At 36.0% G+C, this 22,153-nt stretch overlaps 1 protein-coding gene across 4 annotated transcripts in view; it reads right to left on the reverse strand.

Annotated features, from left to right (window-relative positions):
- LOC115212317 (sulfate transporter) overlaps positions 1-22,153 on the reverse strand; it is a 295,950-nt gene that overhangs the window by 7,449 nt on the left and 266,348 nt on the right. For 3 of the 4 annotated variants that reach the window (XM_036502783.1, XM_036502784.1, XM_036502785.1), the window contains 5 exons: positions 21,903-21,998; positions 8,170-8,276; positions 5,827-5,896; positions 4,490-4,634; positions 3,347-3,462 (listed from right to left, as the gene is read on the reverse strand). In XM_036502783.1, the coding sequence (XP_036358676.1) occupies positions 3,347-3,462; positions 4,490-4,634; positions 5,827-5,896; positions 8,170-8,276; positions 21,903-21,998 (534 nt within the window). The remainder of the gene's footprint in view (positions 1-3,346; positions 3,463-4,489; positions 4,635-5,826; positions 5,897-8,169; positions 8,277-21,902; positions 21,999-22,153) is intronic. The other variant, XM_029781178.2, reaches the window with a different exon arrangement.

Here is a 22,153-nt window from a genome sequence, read left to right on the forward strand (position 1 = left end):
TTTTGTATTTGAAAGGACGCACACCACGGGAGACTTTTGATGAAATGAAAGTAACTCATGGTAATGATGCCCTATCATATGACCTTGTAAAACGCTGGCATCGTGAATTCAAACATGGTCGGAACTCGGTGGAAACAGCTCCCAGATCTGGTCGCCCCACTTCTGCAATTGATGAGGCATCTGTCCGTCAAGTTGAGGCTGCCATTTTGGAAGATCGACGAATAACTATTCGCCAAATAGCCCACAAGGTCAAGATTAGTACCGGGTCTGTGGAAACTATCATTCGTGACCATTTGCATATGCAAAAGGTGTCTGCCAGATGGATTCCCAGGTTGCTCACACCTTTCCAGAAGCAAGAACGCGTCGAGTGCTCGAGGATGAATTTGGAGATGTGCCAAGAAGATGAGTCAAAATTTTTCAAAAGACTGATTACACAGGATGAAACCTGGGTCCATCACTATGATCCAGAGACCAAAGCCCAGTCAATGCAGTGGAAGCACCGTGACTCACCTCCTCCAAAGAAGGCAAGGTCATGCTCACAGTCTTCTGGGACCAGGACGGAGTATTGATAACAGATTTCCTGGCAAAGGGTACCACAATTACAGGAGCCTATTATGCTTCACTTTCGAGGAAATTAAGAGAAACTATCAAAATCAAGAGGTGGGGCAAGATCAGCAAAGACATCCTCCTCCTGCAGGACAACGCTCCAGTCCACAACTCGCTTGTCGCTAGATCAGAAGCACAGGCGTGCGGCTATGAACTCCTCCCCCACCCCTACTCTCCTGACCTTGCACCCTCTGATTTTCACCTCTTCCCAACCATGAAGTTGTTTTTGAAAGGAAAGCGTTTCCCAGATGATGCAGCCTTGATTTCTGAAGTCACGTCGTGGTTGGAGGACCAAGCTGGGTCTTCTAAAAAAAACGGTCTCCAGAGCTGTATCAAACGATGGGAGAAATGCGTAACTCTGGGTGGTTCCTATGTAGAGAAAGACTAATAACTGTGCAAAGTTTCGTTGCTCTACTGCTATGGGAAGTGGGTTAGGGGCATTACTTATTGAACGCCCCTCGTAAGACTTACCTCTCACTGTTCTATGTGAATAATGTCTTGGTGTTCTGGTACCATGAGTAATTTTGGTGGACAAAACTGAGACGTAAACAACAGCCATTTCAATTGGCTGTTTTGAATCCTGCTCGAGACTGATACACTTCAATAACCACTAAATAATCACGCACAATATATACTGACACACACGTTTCCCATTTCATTTTCGCTATTAACCATCTTTACAATCTCCTTCGTATCTATGATGGGGCCACAAACTATATGATGAAAATCCAGAGTTACTCGTGATTGATGAAGTTTTAATAAAAATGCAAAGGTGATTTATCAATTCAAAAATCGATATCCACGAAATAATCATACTTTCTGATTTTTTAATGCTAAAATCCTTCCAGACAACCGTCTTTGTAATGCTGAAAAATATTGTAACCATTGGTCTAGCAATCTGGCTGTGAAGAGGGAACAGACAAAGAGATAGACAGATGGACATAACACCTATCATAGTATGATAGCAAATCTTCGCATCTATGATCGCAAATCTAAACCCTCTAAATTTAGAAACAATATGGGGTTAAATCCAGAGTTAATCCTCATCGCCAAAATTTTAACCAAAAAAATCAAAGGTGATTTATTAATACAAAACTCAATATCCACTATATAATCATACTTTTTCACATTTTTCTTTTTTTGCTAAAATCCTTCCTGATTACCTCCTTTGTAATTGTAAAAAAAACATCATGACCATTGGTCCAGCCGTTTGACCATGAAGAGGGAACAGACAGACAAACGGACATAATGACCATTATAGTAAGATTATTAACACTAATCTCAACATAAATTAAATCATTTCATGTGAGTTTCTTGCATCACCATATGTACAACAACACTGTTGAAGTGTGCGTAACATAGTCTTTGGGGATATAGAATTAAAATAGTAAAATATTGTTTGTATTCAACATCCATCTTTTATTTATTGTGAGATTCGTTTTCCTAATTCTGGTGTTACTTTGGTGTTTTGTCTGTTTGTTGAGAAGAATAGGTGTAACCAAAGGTGCATTACTGCACTGGAGGAATGGGGAGTGATGAGTGTATGTGATGTGTAAACATGTGTTCTGGGTGCTAACTGTGTAGTGTAGGAATTGTTGGTGTTACAGAGAAGAGGATATGTCATGTTATTTTATTCATTCAATGAGGATTGTGCAAAGTACACATCATGTATGGCGTAGTGTGTGTTATATTATTGGTGATATAATTGTAAAAACGTATGGGCACACTGGGCAGTTTCCCAGGGCTTCATGGGTATAGGAGGGCCAATTCTGATCTATTTATACTGTGGCTTGCTGTCAAGTAATACTTTACAGTCCAATGCATTTAGTTACCCAGGGAACTCTAATGCCGCTAAGACAGCTTCGTGTGTTGTGTGAGCTGCGTTATATTAATAGAAAGCACAAATGCATAAAGTATGTTGTTATGGATGGTATTATTGTGTAAAGTATGTTATATTAATGGATGGTATAACTGTGTAAAGTGTGTTGTTATATTAATGTATACTAAAACTGTGTAATTTGTGTTATATTAATGGATGGCATAATTGTGTAAAATGTGTTGTTATATTAATAGATAGCATAATTGTGTAAAGTGTGTTGTTTTATTAATGGATGGTATAACTGTGTAAAATGTGTTGTTATATTAATAGATAGCATAATTGTGTAAAGTGTGTTGTTTTATTAATGGATGGTATAACTGTGTAAAATGTGTTGTTATATTAATGGATGGTATAACTGTGTAAAGTGTGTTGTTATATTAATGGATGGTATAACTGTGTAAAGTGTGTTGTTATATTAATGGATACTAAAACTGTGTAATTTGTGTTATATTAATGGATGGTGTAATTGTGTAAAGTGTGTTGTTATATTAATGAATGGTATAATTGTGTAAAATGTGTTGTATGAGTTATGCTCTATTATTAGATGGTATAACTGTCTAGAATGTGTGTCATGTTATATTAATAGATGGTGTAAAATATGTTATCTATGGAGTATATTATGTTGCACATAGTGAAGGGTGAATTCTATGTGGTGCAGTATAAGTTGTGTATAAGGTTGTGTGGGCAAGTATACATTCATATGAGTGCCTGTGTGTGTGTTGTGAGTTTGGTTATGATGTAGAGACTGTTTCTGGCTCTGACAAGCCAAAGCTACATGACATAATCAGATTTGGCAGGTGAGTGCAGTGTGAAAAGTATGTCTATGCAAATGTAGTGTGAATTAAGGTGAACATAGATTACCTGAGAGATAGTCTTCACGCCAACAGTGTCAATATAACTCCAACTTGAAGCATCAATGATAACAGTGGTGAGGTCGATATTGTAGTTAGAATTACCTGTATCATTAGCAGAGTCCTGTGGAAAGGGAACGGTGATAGAGAACTGGCATAAAGCATATGGACAGTGAAGGATCAGTGTTAAAGTACTGGTATGTTACATATGGATAATAGGGGACAGTGAATGTAGAGAATGAAATTGAACTGGTATATTTACTTGTTTACAGTCAGTAAATTTTGGACATGCTGGGGCACTGCCTTGAAGGGTTTAGTCGAACATATTTATTTAGTTTTTTTTAAGGCTGATTGTTATGCTATCAGTCTCTTTTACCAAACCTTCTAACTTAAAGGTTGTAAACAAATCAACACTGGTTATCAAGTGGTAGTGGAGGACACAACACAAACATATATGTGTGACATCATCATCATCATCATCGTTTAACGTCTGCTTTCCATGCTAGCATGGGTTGGACGGTTCGACTGGGGTCTGGGAAGCCAGGAGGCTGCACCAGGCCCAGTCTGATCTGGCAGTGTTTCTACAGCTGGATGCCAATCCTAATGCCAACCACTCCATGAGTGTAGTGGGTGGTTTTTACGTGCCAGACGAGTCTGGCAAACGGCCACGATCTGATGGTGCCTTTTATGTGCCACCGGCACGGAGGCCCAGTCAAGGCGGCGCTGGCAACGGCCACGTTCGGATGGTTCTTTTACGTGCCACCCACATTATCCATTTGTAGTTATTTATTTATTTATTATTCACCACTCTGCAGGGTGGTTGGTGTTAGGAAGAGCATCCAGCCATAAAAACCATGTCAAAACAGACACAGTAGCCTGGGGTAGCCTTTTACTTGGCCAGCTGCTGTCAGACAGTGCAACCCATGCCAGCATGGAAGGCGGATATTAATTGATGATGATGAAATATATATATATGCGTGTGTGATTGGTTTCTTTCAGTTATTGTCTACCAAATCCACTTACAAGGCTTGGGTCAGCCCAGGACTAAAGTAGAAGCCATTTGTCCAAATTGCTACACAGTAGGACTGAATCCAAAACCATGTGACTGAAAAGCTTACCGCGTGCGTGTGTGTGTGTTAATAAATGGTAATTACTTTTTTGATGTTTTGAATTTTCGTTTTCAGTTTTCTTGGATTGACAGCCGTCATTTCATAGATACGGTGTTTGAAGTTTTCAGCATTGGCAAAATAGAGTGAAGCTTCGAAACGGAAAATTTTGACACCATTAATTTGGACAGCCTGACAAAAGAAAAAGAAAAATGTTAAAGACATAAAATGAGGGAGAGAAAATACACACACTCACAAAGTTTTAATTTATACTGATCCTAGTTGGTGTTTGATTTAAATAGCAACTACTATAAAGATCGTTCTGTGGGTACAAGGACGAAAGGGTATTTGTTCTCTGATCAGAGTATGAAATTATGAAACATGACAGGACAGTCTCTTATTTTACTGAGTGTGAGGGGAGTAGCAGGATAAACTCACACATATGGGGCGCCAGAGTGAGGGCTTAAAAATCTGTAGTTAAACTACTTTGGGAAACATTAAACCAGTCCATATACTATTCCTTATTTATCACCATAACCCATATCTTGCTACTCTTCCCGCTTCTTTCTTTCTGAATCTCAAGTTTGGAGTAAAAATAAAGGATTGCATTGAATTTATTGCTATTTGATTTACCCTTCTGTCACTGCTTATCATCACTCCTTCTTCTCAAAGTCACTCTTTTAATGATACCCATCACCACTTTTGAGACACAGTTTTTTGGTATGTGTAGCCAAAAAGACCAAAGTGGTTGACAAATGAACAGATATCATAGGACCAAAAGAACCCCTTAAGTCTTGTCTTATTGAGGATATGACAACCCCTCTGATGTTGGTGTCACAATAAAATGCACCTGGTACACTCTGTAAAATAACTGGTTTTAGGAAGGGCATCCAGTAGAAACTGAGTCAAAATGAAAGGGTGAGCAAGGTGCAGTTTCCCTGACTATGAATAAGAGGACAGTAATTCTGAATATGAAATAACTAGAACTGCAATAATCTATCCAACCCATGGCATATGGAAAGTAGATATATAATAATCCTTTCTACTTTAGGCACAATGCCTGAAATTTGGGGGAGGGTACTAGTCAATTACATTGACCCCAGTGTTTCACTGGTACTTAATTTAACAACCCCAAAAGGATGAAAGGCAAAGTCAACCTCAGCAGAACTTGAACTCAGAACATAAGGATGGATGAAATGTTGCTAAGCATTTTGTCCAGCATGCTAACGATTCAGCCAGCTTACCCAGACATAATAACGATGGTGATGGAGAAATTACATTTTTATTTATGAAGTCATTACACATATTATGCAGGGCTTTCCCAGAAGCTTATAGAATTTCAGTACTGTTGAATAGAGATATTTTTAAAAAAGGGGCAACTTACTGATGGATATACTGACACATCCCTGTAAATATCTGTGTTAGGCAGTTGACCAAGTAAACAAGAATAGGGTCTGCAAAAGAAACATCAGTCGATAAATTAATTTCATCTTTAGAGATAAAACTTTTCTAACCTTCTTTAAGCAATATTTCTACTAAAATACATTGTCATTATTAAGCTGGTGTTTGGGACATAATATGAAATTTTAATCTAAGTTTTTAATTTAAATCACCTTAACCCTTTTGAGACACGGTGTTTTGGTATGTGTAGCCAAAAAAGACCAAAATGTTTTTTCTATTGAGATCAAAAATGATGGGTGCATGTAGAATATAAAGGATAAAGTGTCCAAAACTACTTTATTAGTATGTAAAACTATATACATATTATATAGTTTTATACATATACATATATATATATTATATAGTTTTATACATATACATATATATATATTATATAGTTTTATACATATACATATATATATATATATATATATATAGTGGAGGCGCAATGGCCCAGTGGTTAGGGCAGCGGACTTGCAGTCGTAGGATTGCAGTTTCAATTCCCAGACTGAGCATTGTGAGTGTTTATTGAATGAAAACACCTAAAGCTCCCTGAGGCTCCGGCAGGGGGTGGTGGCGATCCCTGCTGTACTTTTTCGCCACAACTTTCTCTCACTCTTTCTTCTGTTGGCTTGCTCACTTAGCCAGCGGGGTGGCGTCATTTGAAGGCTAAAACAATGCGAAACGCACTGTGACCAGAAATGTGTAGCAGCATCTGATAGCCTGGTCGGTCACAGTGATATATATATATATAATTTTATAGCATATCTAATGAAAGACGATCTCCGATTGGCTACTAGACCTCAAAACATTTGTTTCATTGGGCTGATGGATTGGCCTCAGTTTTTTCAGCTTGTATCACTTGGGCCAATCAGTTGGCCTGGGTACCCCAAGAAGGTTAAACCTTTTGTTACAATATTTCTATTGCCATTGTTTCAATTTTTGAAAACAATGAAAAATTAAGTAAACTATCTTTATTAAACTGGTGCTTGGGACAAAAATTAACATGAAATTTTGATGAAGGTTTTAAATGTAAATTCGGGTCAAGAAACCATGGACAGTCCAAACAGGCAGATATCAAAGGGGTTAATATTTACTTTCTTTGTTGTCCTGAGTAAGATTTTAAACTGTGTCTAGTAGTGGGGTCCTTGTTTAGGAGTTCCAGGGTTCTGAGAAGTGAAGGCCCACCTTTTAGTCACTACAGTTCCCAGGTTTACTTTGACCTGGAGTAGTAGCAACTGTCAGGGTCCCAGCTATGGGTTAATTAGCATATTATATTTCTTTCTTTATTGCCCATAGGGGGGACAAATAAGGACAGACAAAGGGATTAGTCAGTTAAATCAACGCCAGTGCGTAACTGGTACTTATTTAATCAACCCCGAAAGAATGAAAGGCAAAGTTGACCTTAGTAGAATTTGAACTCAGAACATAGCAGCAGACAAAATACCACTAAGCATTTTGCCTGGAATGCTAATGATTCTGCCAGCTTGCTGCTCTCAGCATATTATATTAGGGTTTGTGCATATGATGACTGGATCCAGCAGATTCTATGGATGAAACTTCCATGGTTTAACAGAATGGAAGGTTGCTGCAGCTACACATAGTAGGGTGTACAAAGCAAGATGAGGTGAGCAATACATCTTGTTCATTCACTGTATCTGCCATACCTAGGACACTATCCATAGTAATAGTTCATCATCATCATCATCATCGTTTAACATCCGTTCTCCATGCTAGCATGGGTTGGACAGTTCGACGGGGATCTGGGAAGCCAGAAAGCTGCACCAGGCTCCAGTCTGATCTGGCAGTGTTTCAACAGCTGGATGCCCTTCCTAACACCAACCACTCTGTAGTGCTTTTTACGTGCCACCGGCACAAAAAATCATTGCCTCATTAACTGTCCATAGTTGATTATCCCTTTTGCATTCAGATTTTTCTGTCAAATGTAAAGCTTATTTATTCCCATTGTCTTGTATTAGAGGTTATATGGTGTGCTTAAAGCAGAATTCCATTTTCTTAAAGAAAAGAGTGTTTTATGATGCTTCAGATATGGTATAATGTAACACAACTTATCTCAGACATTTAAACAGCATAGATATTATGGTAAATAAGAATACAAATTTGCATACATTGAGAGAGAGAGAGAGAGAGACAGAGAGACACAGAGAGAAAATGTAAATAGAATATAATACATATTGTCATCTATATGACGAGTGGGGCTGTAATGTAATACTTTGCTATATTGATTTAAGAGAAGGAAAGAATGAAAAAGAGAAAAGAGGGTAACCTTGAAGAACGAGCCAGGACTGTGAGTAGTGAGAAAATAACACCCACTGCAAGACCATAGTCAACATCTAAGATGACAGTTCCAAGAAAAGAAACTAGCCATACACCCTGAAAATACAAAAAAAAAAGAAAGAATTAGATGCCTTTATATAATGTAAATATGTATATATAATTAATAAGAAAAATAAGAAAATAGAGATAAATCAATTAATAATTGATTTTATTAATTACAAAAATAGACATAATCTCTGACAGCGATTTTGATTCAAACTTTAATTTATCTCTATTTTCTTAATTTTCTTAAATAAATATAAACCTCAGCTTATTTAAGTACCTATTTTTGAATATTAAACCTAATATTCAAAATAAGTAATAGGTAAGAAACCAGTAAATTCATTGGATATAATTATCCCTTAATGAGGCTTATTTAACCTCTAATTGAACTTTTATATATAATTAATAAATGGAAGACAAATGAACAAGAGTTAAGTAATGACTTTCATCAGCTTACTGCTGTTTTGGCTATAAGGCACCATGCACCCAAAGATGAGTACTAGTGTGACATCTTATAACTTCTTCAGAGCTAATTACAAAAAGTATTTCTTCATTGAGAAAAGCATTTAAATATATAGCTGTACACATACAGACAAAAAAATTCACATCTCAGTGTTAAAATTTATTAACACTGTGAGGTATAAGTATTGGGTCATCCCATAAATAATGTGGTTTTTTAAAATACTTCTTTTATTTTTCAGAATTAAGATAAAGAAAATTCTTTTTTAATCTAAAATATACTCTCCTTCATTTTCAACAATGTTCTTCCATCTAGCTGATAAATTTGCAAGGACCCTCTTCCAAAATTCACTAGTCCATGACAAAAATTACTCCTCCATTACTGTTCTAACCTCGTCTACAGAATTTATATTTTGCCCATCCAAATGATTTTAAAAACTGCAGAATAAATAATAATCAGATGGGACAATGTCTGGTGAATATGGTGGGCGGGGCATCACTTCCCATTCAAACTGCTTCAACTTTGGAATGTCATCCTTGCTGTATGTGGCTGAACATGATCCTGATGGAAGAACATCTTTCATCTTGAAACCAAAGATAGTCATTTTTCTTCTAGTACTGACTCCAATAACTGGTTGAATGACCAAATCCAAGCTTCTCTGCTAGTTCCTCAACTGTTGCAATATGTTTTTGTTGAGCTCTACAGATATTCCAGGACGAGGCTCATCTTCTAGGCTGTAACTTCCAGCACAGAACTTCTGGAACCACAGTTGAGACTGGCTTACGCTTATTGTCTGATCCCTATATACTGCATCTATATTCCTCGCATTTTCTGTTGCGTTGGTGCCTTTATTGAACTCATAAAGCAAAATATGCCAAATATGCTCCTTTGCCACTTCCTTTATAGCTTTGAAAAGATAACTGTTAAAATCGAACTTCACTCTTCAAAACTTGCACTAAGAATAAATTCAAGGTAAAGTTACTATATAGCAAGTTGAAGCAGGTAGTTTATCCTGTCCTCCTCAGACTTTTAGTTCATGCAATTGAAAAAATTGCATTACTTATGGGATGACCCAATATATTGTATTCTAACAACTGGTTATGGGTACTTCTATGACAAAGTGAATTATAATACTTATACCATACATACACCATTCTCCTCTTATGTTCATTTCCAGACACAGAAACATTTCTATAAGTGTCTGGACTGTTGCCATGGATTGACCTTGAACTCTGCTGTGCATGCACACTATGCTTTAACATTCTAGCTCACTTCTGCTGTTTACAGCAGTGCTTGGAAGGAAGGTGTGTAGTGTATGATTATCGTATTGACCATGACAGAGGAAGTTAAGAAGAGAATCTGCATCAAATTTTGTCAAAAGTTTGGCGATACTTGTTTAGAGGGCTATGCAAAGTTTTCAAAAAGTTTTCATTATTCTCAACAGAATCAAGGAGATCTTGTGCAACTGAAACCTGAGTGTCTTTTTGGTCAGCTGAAAGCAGTTTTGGCACAAACTTGGCAGACATGTGCCTCATACTCAAATCTTCATTGATAATAGACTGAACTGAACTGTAACTAATCTGCACATCCTCTGATAACTCATGGATGGTGATTCAGTAATTTCCCCTCACAACTGCATGCATATGATGTTTTTCTCATTTCTGCTGGTTGCAGGTCTCCCAGAATATCGACATTTTTTCGGCCATCTTGGAAATATCTGAACCACTCGTACACTTGTGTGTGGCTCATATACTCCTCTCCATACACTTTCTGCAACTTTGTGCAGGCCTTTCAGCAGGTATTGCTGTGACGACTTCCTCTGTCATGGTCAATGCAATGATCACATGCTACACACCTTCCTTCCAAGCACTGCTATAAACAACGGAAGTGAGCTAGAACGTTAAAACTTAGTGTGCATGCACAGCAGGGTTCAAGGTCAATCTTTGACAAGCAGCTTCACTCTGCATTCTTTAGCTTCAATACTATGGCAACAGTCCCGATACATACTGATCATACCTCGTACATAACTTTGTCCTTATTTTATTGTTTGCTGTATTTACATTCTCTCTCTTTCTTTCTGTATATATACACACACACACACATATATTATAAATGAAAGGCTCCAATTTCCAGTACTTGGAGTTGCTCGTTTCCGATCAACAGCTGGTAAATTGAGCCTGGTTTTCTTTTGCATATCCACTGTCAGAATATTTTTTGAAATATGAAATGAAACTTTGAAAGAAATGCATATTCTTATAGTTTTTTCATTTAAAAACCATTGTGAACAACACATGTGAAGACAACTGCTTCAAGTTCATGGTTTTGATTTAATTTCTGATTCTCCTGGTAAAATTGTTCTCAACATTATAAACTGTATATTGCATTTCTGTTTAAGCAATGTTCCAAAATAATACTTTTAATTAATGTTTTCAAAAACAATAAGTGTCTATGCAGGTGTTCATTTTGCATGTGGCTGTGCAAAAGAATACATATATACATATATACATAAACAGAATTATATATTTATGTATACATATACACATATGCCTATATACATATACTTACATATAGACATGCACACAAACATATTAAAACATATATCAATAAAACCCATTAATCAAACATTTCAAAGATCAATGTCTTTTTTCTGAACCAGAACAAGATTCAAGGAGGCTTGTATTTGCATAAAAGATACTTAGCCATATGCATACAAGGCGTTAACAGTTCATTTCCTTTGTTCAAACTATTGGCGCCTTGAGTCAAAATACTCAGTTTTTCATTCAAACAAAAGTCACACTGTATCTTTGATTTGAGGTTTCCATTCCTGTAAGGTTGCGTATTATCTACAATAGACCAGGTAATTTTGAATTCATGAGGACTTGTCTCACACAAGAACCATATAAATTTTGACAAAGCTGAGCACATTTTCTATCAGGGTTATGCTTGTGCTTGTGCTTGTAATGCTTATGCTTGTAATAACGGTTTTTGAATGTGAGTTCCATTGCCCTAATATATGTTTAGGTGGTCACAGTTTCCTATCCCACTTTCTTTTGCCATGAGCAAAAATAAAACTCAGGGCCAAACACTAAAAGTTGCAGGATTGCAACTTGAAGAACCATGCTTTTCACATGGCCAACTTTATGTAGAAGCATCACGTGTGGGAGAAAAGGCAAATCTTTTTGCTTATGCACACCAAAATAAAACAAAAAACATTATTTATAAAGAAATATTCACTCTTAATACAACATGAATACTTCAATAATTTAACGTGTATGACATCAATCTTTTTTCTACTTATACTTCAATAACTTAATCTGCTATTACTGTCATTACATTTAAGAATGATTAAATTACCTATTTAAATGACCTGTATTGTATAATTGCCATCACTCTATTGATAAATAAAATAACACATATGATTAATTTATTATTGTCATATGATAAACAAAAAGATGTTTGTGTATGAAATCCATCTTTTTTTTTTTTTTTACATCAATTATTATGTTTTTCTCTTATAAAATACACTCACACAGGAGGAGTAAATCTAAATCTGTAGTGGTAGTCTCACCCTGGTTCAGATTTGAAACATTATGTAGGAGCATCATATGTGGGACCAAAAGCAAATCTTTTTGCTTATGCATCCCGAAATAAAACAAAAAAGATTGTTTACAAAGAAATATTCACTCTTAATGCAACATGAATACTTCCATAAATTAATTTTCCATTACTATCATTACATTCAAGAATAAAATCGATCTTTTTCTCCTTCAATTATTATATGCCTTTCTCTTATAAAATACACAAATACAGGGGGTTCATGTATGAAATTGATCTTTTTTCTACTTCAGTTATTACATATTTTTCTCTAATAAAAATACACACATACAGGAGGAGTAAATTATATATATAATAATACTTTCAATGTGGCTCTCGAGAAACAGTAAAAGTAATTACCCGATGAACAGCAGGTGTTACTGCTAGTATATATATATTTGTGTAAATGTTGAACAATGGGAATGAGTGCTCAGCACTGCATTGTGGGTGTAGGCAACATTATAGGAAAATATACACCTTGGTGTTCTGCATTTATCTTAGTAGACACTAACAATCCTCAGTGGGTTACTTCTACTCTGCATCCACTGATAAATGATGCTATTTTCTTACATCACTGTTTGGATTTAGTTATATAGTCACCTACACATTTGGGTAAAGGGTCAAAGAAAACATGATTGGCAGATCACAGAAAAAAATTTCATATAAATCTTCATCCTTGTGGAAGCGCTTGATAAACTTTAACCCTTTTGATACCATGTTTCAGTTGGCTTTTGTTTCAATTAAGTTTGAAGAATTTAATGAAATGTTTATAAAAGAACCAAATAAAACATGCTATTATTACCAAGGTGTTTGGAACATTAATTAACATGAAATTTTGATGGAAGGTTCTAATTGAGATCACTTTAAAACATGTAGTTTGTATCATAGATTCAGGGACAGCCGCAGGTAGGTTGGTATTGAAAATGTTTTACCTCTTTGATAACAATCTGAGAGAGACTCTCCTAGACAGAAAGATATGAAAGGCGGCGAGCTGGCAGAAACGTTAGCACGTCGGGTGAAATACTTAGCAGTATTTCCTATGCCGCTACGTTCTGAGTTCAAATTCCGCTGAGGTCGACTTTGCCTTTCATCCTTTCGGGGTCAATTAAATAAGTACCAGTTACGCACTGGGGTCGATATAATCGACTTAATCCGTTTGTCTGTCTTTGTTTGTCCCCTCTGTGTGTAGCCCCTTGTGGGCAGTAAAGGAATAAGAAAAATACGAGCAGTAGGCTTGGATTAATATATAGGTCAGCAATAGTGAACCGTTTAAGCTCAACAAATTGAAATCTAAAACATTTTAATAATCCTACACTTACAAATAAGTAGTCTGTTTTATCAATGCATTTATAAAACTTGAAGATTAATAAAATATAACTTGAAATTTCAAAAAGTTACCTGAACTTCAAAGTCTTTTTCATTGCTGTGTTTGGGAAGAAATTTGCTTTACGGAAGAAATAAAAAAGCATAAATTTCAATGCTATGGATACAGCATTCTAGTCATCACTAATTGGTTTATCTGGTTCATTTTCATATTAGTTACTATGAGAACAATGTTCCCCATGAATATGTTAATGAGAAAATGGTAAGGAATACTTTTTCAAGAATTTTAAGAGAGTCAAAATTTCGTTTCAAATGCAGTTCCACAAACTCAGAAGTTTACAGTCTAAATATTTTATATACATTCCTGTTCAATTTGTTTTACACTATGCCCCTCCCCTCTCAAAGATTCCTTGTCTTGCAAAGTTACTAGGTGGCCCAGCCAGTGCAGGTAACACTTAAAAAGTATCCAGCCCACACTGTAAAGTGGCTGGCATTTGGAAGGTCATCCAGCTGTAAAAACTATGTCAAAACTGACCTCGCCTGTACTGGTGCCATGTAAAAAGCACTTAGTCTACTCTGTGGAGTGGATGATGCTAAGAAGGGCATCCATCCATAAAAAATCTATGCCAAAACAGACATAGAAGTATGGTGTGGACTACTGTCTGGCCAGCTACTGTCAAACTGTCCAACCCATGCCAGCATGGAAGGAGGAGGAGATTGATAGTGGAGTGAAATTTTGCTTCCAAACAGAAAGGGATCCATGGTCAACTGACTGCATTTCTAGATCTATTAAACGTCTCTAAATACAAATATGAAAAATTTGCTTCATTTTATATATTCATACAAAGCTTTGCTTTCATCATCATTATTATTGTCATCATTTTCACGTCCATTTATACTTGCATGAGTCAGACAGAGCTTATTGAGGCAGATTTTCTAGAGTCAAATACCTTACCTGTCACCAACTCCTCATCTGTTTGCAAGTAAAGAAATATTTCTACATGGCCTGATATGTTCTCCCAGAATATTAGAAATGGATGACACTGCTTATATGACAGTGACAATCATTTTTCAACTAGCATGTGATGTCGAAGCAAGGACACACACACACACAGACATACGACAAGCTTCTTTCATTTCAGTTTCCAACTATGAAATCAAGGCTTTGGTTGGCCCGGGGGCTATAGTAAAAGAAACTAGCCCAAAGTGCCCAGCAGTGGGACTGAACTCCAAACCATGTAGCTGTAGTTGTAAGGTAAACTTCTTACCACACAGCCGAACTTAAACTATGATTATACGACATCTCTACTTCCATAACCTTTGGTCGACGTTGGTCCTAGTTTATTACCCTTCATCAATAATGAAATACTTTAATTATACAGCAAGTGTGAAACAGTATTTAGAGCATTTACACTTAGAACTAAATCAGGTTGATTGATTTGAATATTAGACACATTTTTGACTGTTACTTCTGTTATGTAAATTACTTACATGCCAACTGTTGATAGATTTCATACAAAAGTGTTATTATGAAGCATTTCCATAAAGTTTATGGCTGTCACTGCTTTGGTAAGTCAAATTTAATTCTTTAGCATTTAGATTATTCTGTCAAATGTAATGCTTATTTATCCACATTGTTTTGAATTAATCATGCATTAACTTGTAATTTCAGGATTCCAAAAATGTGATTATTTGTTTTTTGAATGACATTATAGGGTATATATGCGTAAGGTGGCGAGCTGGCAGAAACATTAGCATGCCGGGCGAAATGCTTAGCGGTATTTCGTCTGCCGCTATGTTCTGAGTTCAAATTCCACCGAGGTCGGCTTTGCCTTTCATCCTTTCAGGGTCGATTAAATAAGTACCAGTTACGCACTGGGGTCGATATAATCAACTTAATCCATTTGCCCGTCCTTGTTTGTCCTTTCTGTGTTTAGCCCCTTGTGAGTAGTAAAGAAATGGGTATGTACGCGTGGCCAAATCTGGCCAGTTTGAACATAAAACAGGTAGCATATATGGGCTGAATGTGAGCAATTTAAATGCTAAAGGGTTAAAGTAGGCAGTAAAGCAGATATTGGACTGTTAAGGAAGCAAAACCTGGAATCAAAAGGCTTTGAAGTTAACCTAGCAAAAACCAAAGTTGTTGTTAGCAAGAAAGCAGATACAACTCTCTTTTCATCAGGTAAATGGCCTTGCTCAGTTTGTAAGAAAGGAGTGGGAAGTAATTCCATTCACTGTACCCAGTGTAAGCCATGGACACATAAGAGATGCTGTGGAATCACAGGTAGATTAATTGATAAGGTCGACTTCATGTGTGGCAAATGTGCAGGCATAATAAGCACTAAGAACATGTGGGACTTAGATTCTCTCAAATGGCCAACCCATAGGTTGGAGAGCTGGCAGAATTGTTAGCACACTGGGTAAAGTATTTAATGAAATTTCTTTTGGTTCTTTACATTCTGAGTACAAATTCCACTGAGGCCAAATGTGCCTTTCCTCCTTTCAAGGTTGATAAAACAAGAACTAGTTGAGTACTGGGCTCAATGTAATTGATTACCCTACTCCCAACAAAATTTCTCTTGATCAACGACAGGTGTTACTGCTAGTATGTATATATATATATTTATATATATATACATACATATATATATATATATATACATACATATATACATACATATATATATATATACATACATATATATATATATAATACATACATATATATATATATATTATATATACATACATATATACATATATATATATATATTATATATATATATACATACATATATACATATATATATATATATATTATATATATATAATATATATATATATATATATATATATATATATATATATATTGATAGAAATGGTAAGACAGCAAAAGAATGAAAGTGACCTCGATATGTAAACAGAGGAATTTATCTGTAAATATAATACGTGACAATTATTCGATAGCCATGATAAAACTCCGAGTTTCGGATTTCGGGGCGGAAACCCATACTGCCATCTCTTCAGTTATCCAGCCATTGAAAGAATGCTCTAATTAGAATAAGACTTCGAAGCATTTTTTCGATGGCTGGATAACTGAAGAGATGGTGGCGTGGGCTTCCGCCCCGACATCCGAAACTCAGAGTTTTATCATGGCTACCAAATAATTGTCACATATTATATTTACAGATATATATAATATATATATATATATATATATATATATATATATATAAATAAGAAAAAAGCAACAAGAATGGATCAATATTTCGGTACAATTATTTCGTACGAAGACAGCTTTATCAAGGCTGCAAATATTGCAGTAAATATAAGTGACCCATACTCATCAGCCGAAAAAACATCTGGGTTCTCCAAACATCTAAGGGGGTGGTGTTACACTCCTGAAACATCAGGGATAGTTCTATAAATATATATATATATATATATATATTTGCATAAATGTTGAACAATAAGAATGAGTGCTCAGCACTGCATTGGTGGATGAAATTTCTTCATGTGTGTATTAAGGCTACCATTTGTTTCATGTTAAGAAAATATCTTAATATCTTAACAAATTTTCAAGCCAGTCACTTGGAGGAATGGTGTTCATCGCCATATATGTATATATATTCATAGCGCCCATTATGTGAGTGTAGGTAACACTATAGGAAAATATATATTGTTTGGTGTTCTGCATTTATCTTAGTAGACACTAACAATCCTTAGTGGGTTACTTCTATTCTGCATCCACTGATAAATGATGCTGTTTTCTTACATCATTGTTTGGATTTAGTCACATAGTCACCTACATCACCTACACATTTCGGTAAAGAGTCAAAGAAAGCATGATTGGCAGATCACAGATACTGCCTATAGTATAATGAATTACATGTTCATCAAATGTTCTCTCTAAATTTGTATTATAGATCTAGGAGTAGTCTCAGATGGATTAGTACCAAATCCGCTTTTAACATTCTTAGACAGAGGGATATGAGCAGTTAGATTAAATTAGTAAAGGTTAGTGATAACAAACCTTTTAAGCTCAATGCGTTGAAATTAAAAAAATTTTTCATTATCCAGTAATTAAAATGTCACAAGATACAAATATTTTAATATTAGGTTCATTACACATTCATCTAACATAGGCACAGGCATGGCTGTGTGGTAAGTAACTTGCTTGCCAGCCACATGGTTCTGGATTCGGTCCTATTGTATGGCATCTTGGGTAAGTGTCTTCTACTATAGCCACAGGCCAACCAAAGCCCTGTGAGTGGATTTGGTAGGCAGAAACTGAAAGAAGCCTGTCCTATATATATATATATATATATATATATATATATATTATATATGTATGCATGTATGTTTGTGTGTCTGTCTTTGTCCCCACACCATCGTCTGACAACTGATGTTGGTGTGTTTACATCCCCGTAACTTAGCAGTTCAGCAAAAGAGACCAATAGAATAAGTATTAGGCATACAAAGAATAAGTCCTGGGATCGCTTCGTTCGACTAAATGCAGTGCTCCAGCATGGCCACAGTCATATGACAAAAAGAAATAAAAGAATACCCTCAAACTTTTTGTTTTTTGTTTTTGCTGTGGGTACATAGAGAAATTTGCATCATGTTTAAATTTTTTTTTTTTTTACATGTGCATCCACGTGAGTAACCATCAATTAAAAATTTGATTTCATAATGAAAATCATGTGAGCACATTTTTTCCCTTCCCTTGTTGTAAAACATGTGCACATGCAAATAACTTAGATGGAACACCATCTGTGACTCTCATTTATTCTTCATGGTGACATTGTATAATATAAACATGACAGATGTTTATAACTGCCTCTTGCATCCCATAAATTTGATTAGCTTATGAAAGCAGTGGTAAATTTTACTAATTTTCAAAATAAATTTAAATACAGTGTATTTCAACAGTTACACAGTAACAAAAGGGTTATGATGGTATATTGTGATCTTAGACAATTTGGCTGTTATGTCTAGCAACCATGTAGAGCTTTCCTCATTAGCTCATTGATCAGTTTGTTGTTGTGCAACCCATCAGATCTAAATTGTCCAAGGTTACACCTCGTTTGACTAGTTTGCAATTAGTGACTGATGGACAATGAAGCTATTATTTACTTTAGTTTGACAGCCAAATACATAATATAGATTTTATTATTTTTTTTTTTTATTTCAGTCATTGGACTGTGGCCATGCTGGGGTACTATCTTGAAGGACAACAAATCAACCTAGATACTTATATTTTTAAAGGCTGGTACTTATTATATCAGACTCTTTTGCTGAACTAAATAATAGGGACTTAAGCAGACAAACACCAATTGTTAAGTGAATGGTGGTGGTGGGGAAAAACACATGTGTTTGTCCCCAACAGTCATACACATACATTTATATGAGAGGGTACAAAAAAGTTCCTGGCTTTGGGTAAAAGAAAATACAGGAGGATCAGTTAATTATAATTTTATTCAACACATTTCCATCTCAGATTCACCCACTTATTGCAGTGGTCCTTCTGTTTATCTAAGCCCTGTAAAAGAACTTGGTAGGTTGGACTTCCAACCAGGCCTTTCACAATAACATTTTCATCATCCAACACAAGATCACCTCCTTCAATGCCTCCTCCCCTCTTGAATGCCTCTATTTTTTTTTTGTCTTGAAAGTACTTGGTGACCCTGTCAGTGCAGATGCCACTTAAAAGCACCCAGTCCACACTGTAAAGTGGTTGGTGTTTGGAAGGACATCCAGCTGGAAAAAGTTTGTCAAAACTGACCTCATCTATGCTTGTGCCATGTAAAAAGCACTAAGTCCTCTCTGCTGAGTGGTTGGTGTTAGGAAGGGCATCCAGCTGTAAAAGTCCTGCCAAAACAGTCACAGAAGTCTGGTGCAGGCTTTGGCCTGGCCGGCACTTGTGAAACCATCCCACCCATGCTAGCATGGAAGGCAGATGTTAAACAATGATGATGATGATGATGATGATATGTGTGTGTGTGTGTATGTATGTGTGGTGGGGTCCACATAACTACCATTTATCAAATACAGGGACAAGGCCCTGGTTAGCACAGGGCAATAATAGAAAATACTCGCCCAAGGCGCCATGCAGTGGGACTGAACCTGAAACCACATGGTTGCAAATTAAGCTTTTTAACCACACTGCCATAATATCCTGAAACTGTGTCTTTTACCGGCATTAGAAAGAGATTTTGAATTTAAGGTTTTTCAAACATGTTTCAAGTCTATTCTTGAAACTGGTCGATTTACCTAATGACTTGAAAACTTCCTTTGATGAATAATTGATTCCAATTTATTTTCGTTCTTAATTAGTTTGAGAAAGTCTACAGCCAGTTTGGCTATAATTCAACCTCGTTACATATGTCTTAACTAATTTATATGAATCACCTTTTTATTCTTCCATCAGTTGGTTGTCTAACAAGTTGACAACCTCCCTTGTTAATTGATTTGACTGCTTTGTTTATCATTGCTGCTGCTGTTTAACCCCAGGTCAGGCTTGATTGAGTAGATCTATTACACTGGGTAACACAATTTTTGTTCTTAGGTAGCAACTGTTTCCTATTTGCTTACCCCTAGAAAGTATGAAAAATGGCTAATATTTCCTTCAAACTTAGTTTTTGCTACAATTATTCAAACCCCAAAGAATCCCTCTCTGCACATGGCTATGATGCTCCCCCAATACTCCTGCTCATGATCAAAGATGCACATATTGTCTGCTACTAAGGGACATGTTCAAGTGGTTATGGTCAAGCAACTGATACTCCTAGAAAGTATGAAAAATGGCAAATATTTCCTTCAAATTTTGCTATGTTTATTCAAATCCCTCTCTGCACATGGTTATGATGCTCCCCCACTACTCCTGCCCATGATCAAAGATACACTTATTGTCTGCTACTAAGGGACATGCTCAAGTGGTTAAGGTCAAGCAAGTGACAAGCAAATCTGTGGTACTGAGCAAAATATTTGCTATAACAATATTTCTGCTTCAGTACCTCAGTACTGAATCTCTCTGAAATGTAATGGAAAATTGGTCAGTTTCAAAACATTGATGTGAAGGTCACAAAAGCAAAGTTTGAAGGGAATAGTAGTCATTTCCTTTTATTTCTAGATAGAAGCAAATAGGAAATAACACTTACTGGCCTAACACAAAAAAAAGATAAAATAAAAATTTTGTTACAATGATATCAAAAGCATTCTATCCTGTTTTTAGCTTTTGTTCCTCAGCCACAGTATATATATATATATATATATATATATATTATATATATATATATGTATGTGTGTGTGTGTGTAATAATAATAAATACCAAAACGAATTTGTGTGTCAGTGTGTCACACTTTGACCCCCGCCTCTCACTATTCAATGACACTTCTACTATTCCTCCAGCTGGGGCGTGAGTAATAGTAGGCATAAAGACAGTAAAGGTGGTAATAGATTGATAGTTGTGATGGTAATGGGGTGATAATAATAGTATGAGCTGTAGTTGTGATAGAGGAGGAGGCGACGGACATGATGGTGATGGTGGTGGTGGTAGCCGAGGCAGTCAGGGATGACGATGATAGTAGGCGATGTGAAAGACAGTGCTGATGGAGGGAAAGGTGGCGAAGTTGAAGGTATTGATGGTGGTGGCATCAGAGGTCTGCATGGCAGTTATGGTGGCAATGGTGGTGGTACTGGTGATGGTTGAAGACAATCAACAGAGAGAGAGAGAGAGAGAGAGAGAGAGAGAGAGAGGTTAGACAGAAAAACAAGACAGGAAGGATATCTGTAGAAAATGCGCTTCAACAAATTCCATTTGACCCATGCAAGCATGGAAAAATGGTAATTAGATGGCGGTGGTGATAATGCTAATCATGTGCATCATTCTGTATTTCTAAAGATAGTAAAGTGTGGAAAGAGAGTGACATGCCTGCTATTTCTAGCAGGTCAAACTACTATAAAGGGGTTTCCACACTGGCTTTGGTTATTTCTTATTGATTTTTTTTATTGCTTGTGAAAGTCTTCATTCAGGTCACCTTAAAATAGGAAATTAGTATTATAGAACCAGGAATAGTCCCAGGCCGGTTGATATAAAAAAAACATTAACAGTATATGAAAAAAGGTATTTCAATGGAGTAATGCAGAAAAAAATGTTTTCAGGGTCTTTTATGATGGCCAGAAATTGTATCAGATACACTACTAGGCATCACATCAAATCCTGTTGCTATGAAAAAAAAAAAAAAATACAAATCTGAAAAGAAAAAAAAAGAAAGAAAAAACTGATTTCTAGATAACTTACAAAATCTATTTTTGAGATCCACCAGAGACGATGAAGTTCTGTAAATTGTCGGAACATTCCCTTCAATGCCACAATTATAATTGAAGCCAGAACACACTGGAATAAAAGAGAGAAAGAGAGAATTGAAATGAAGCAAGAAAATAAAATAAATTGTGCATTAAAACAGTGAAATGAAGAATTTGAAAGAAGTTTCACAGAGCAGTGCCAGGATATTAAACACCTTAATTCAGCCTTACAATATATGTCCCCAT

Source organism: Octopus sinensis, linkage group LG5 (assembly GCF_006345805.1).
Source record: "Octopus sinensis linkage group LG5, ASM634580v1, whole genome shotgun sequence".
Classification (NCBI taxonomy): Eukaryota; Metazoa; Mollusca; class Cephalopoda; order Octopoda; family Octopodidae; genus Octopus; species Octopus sinensis.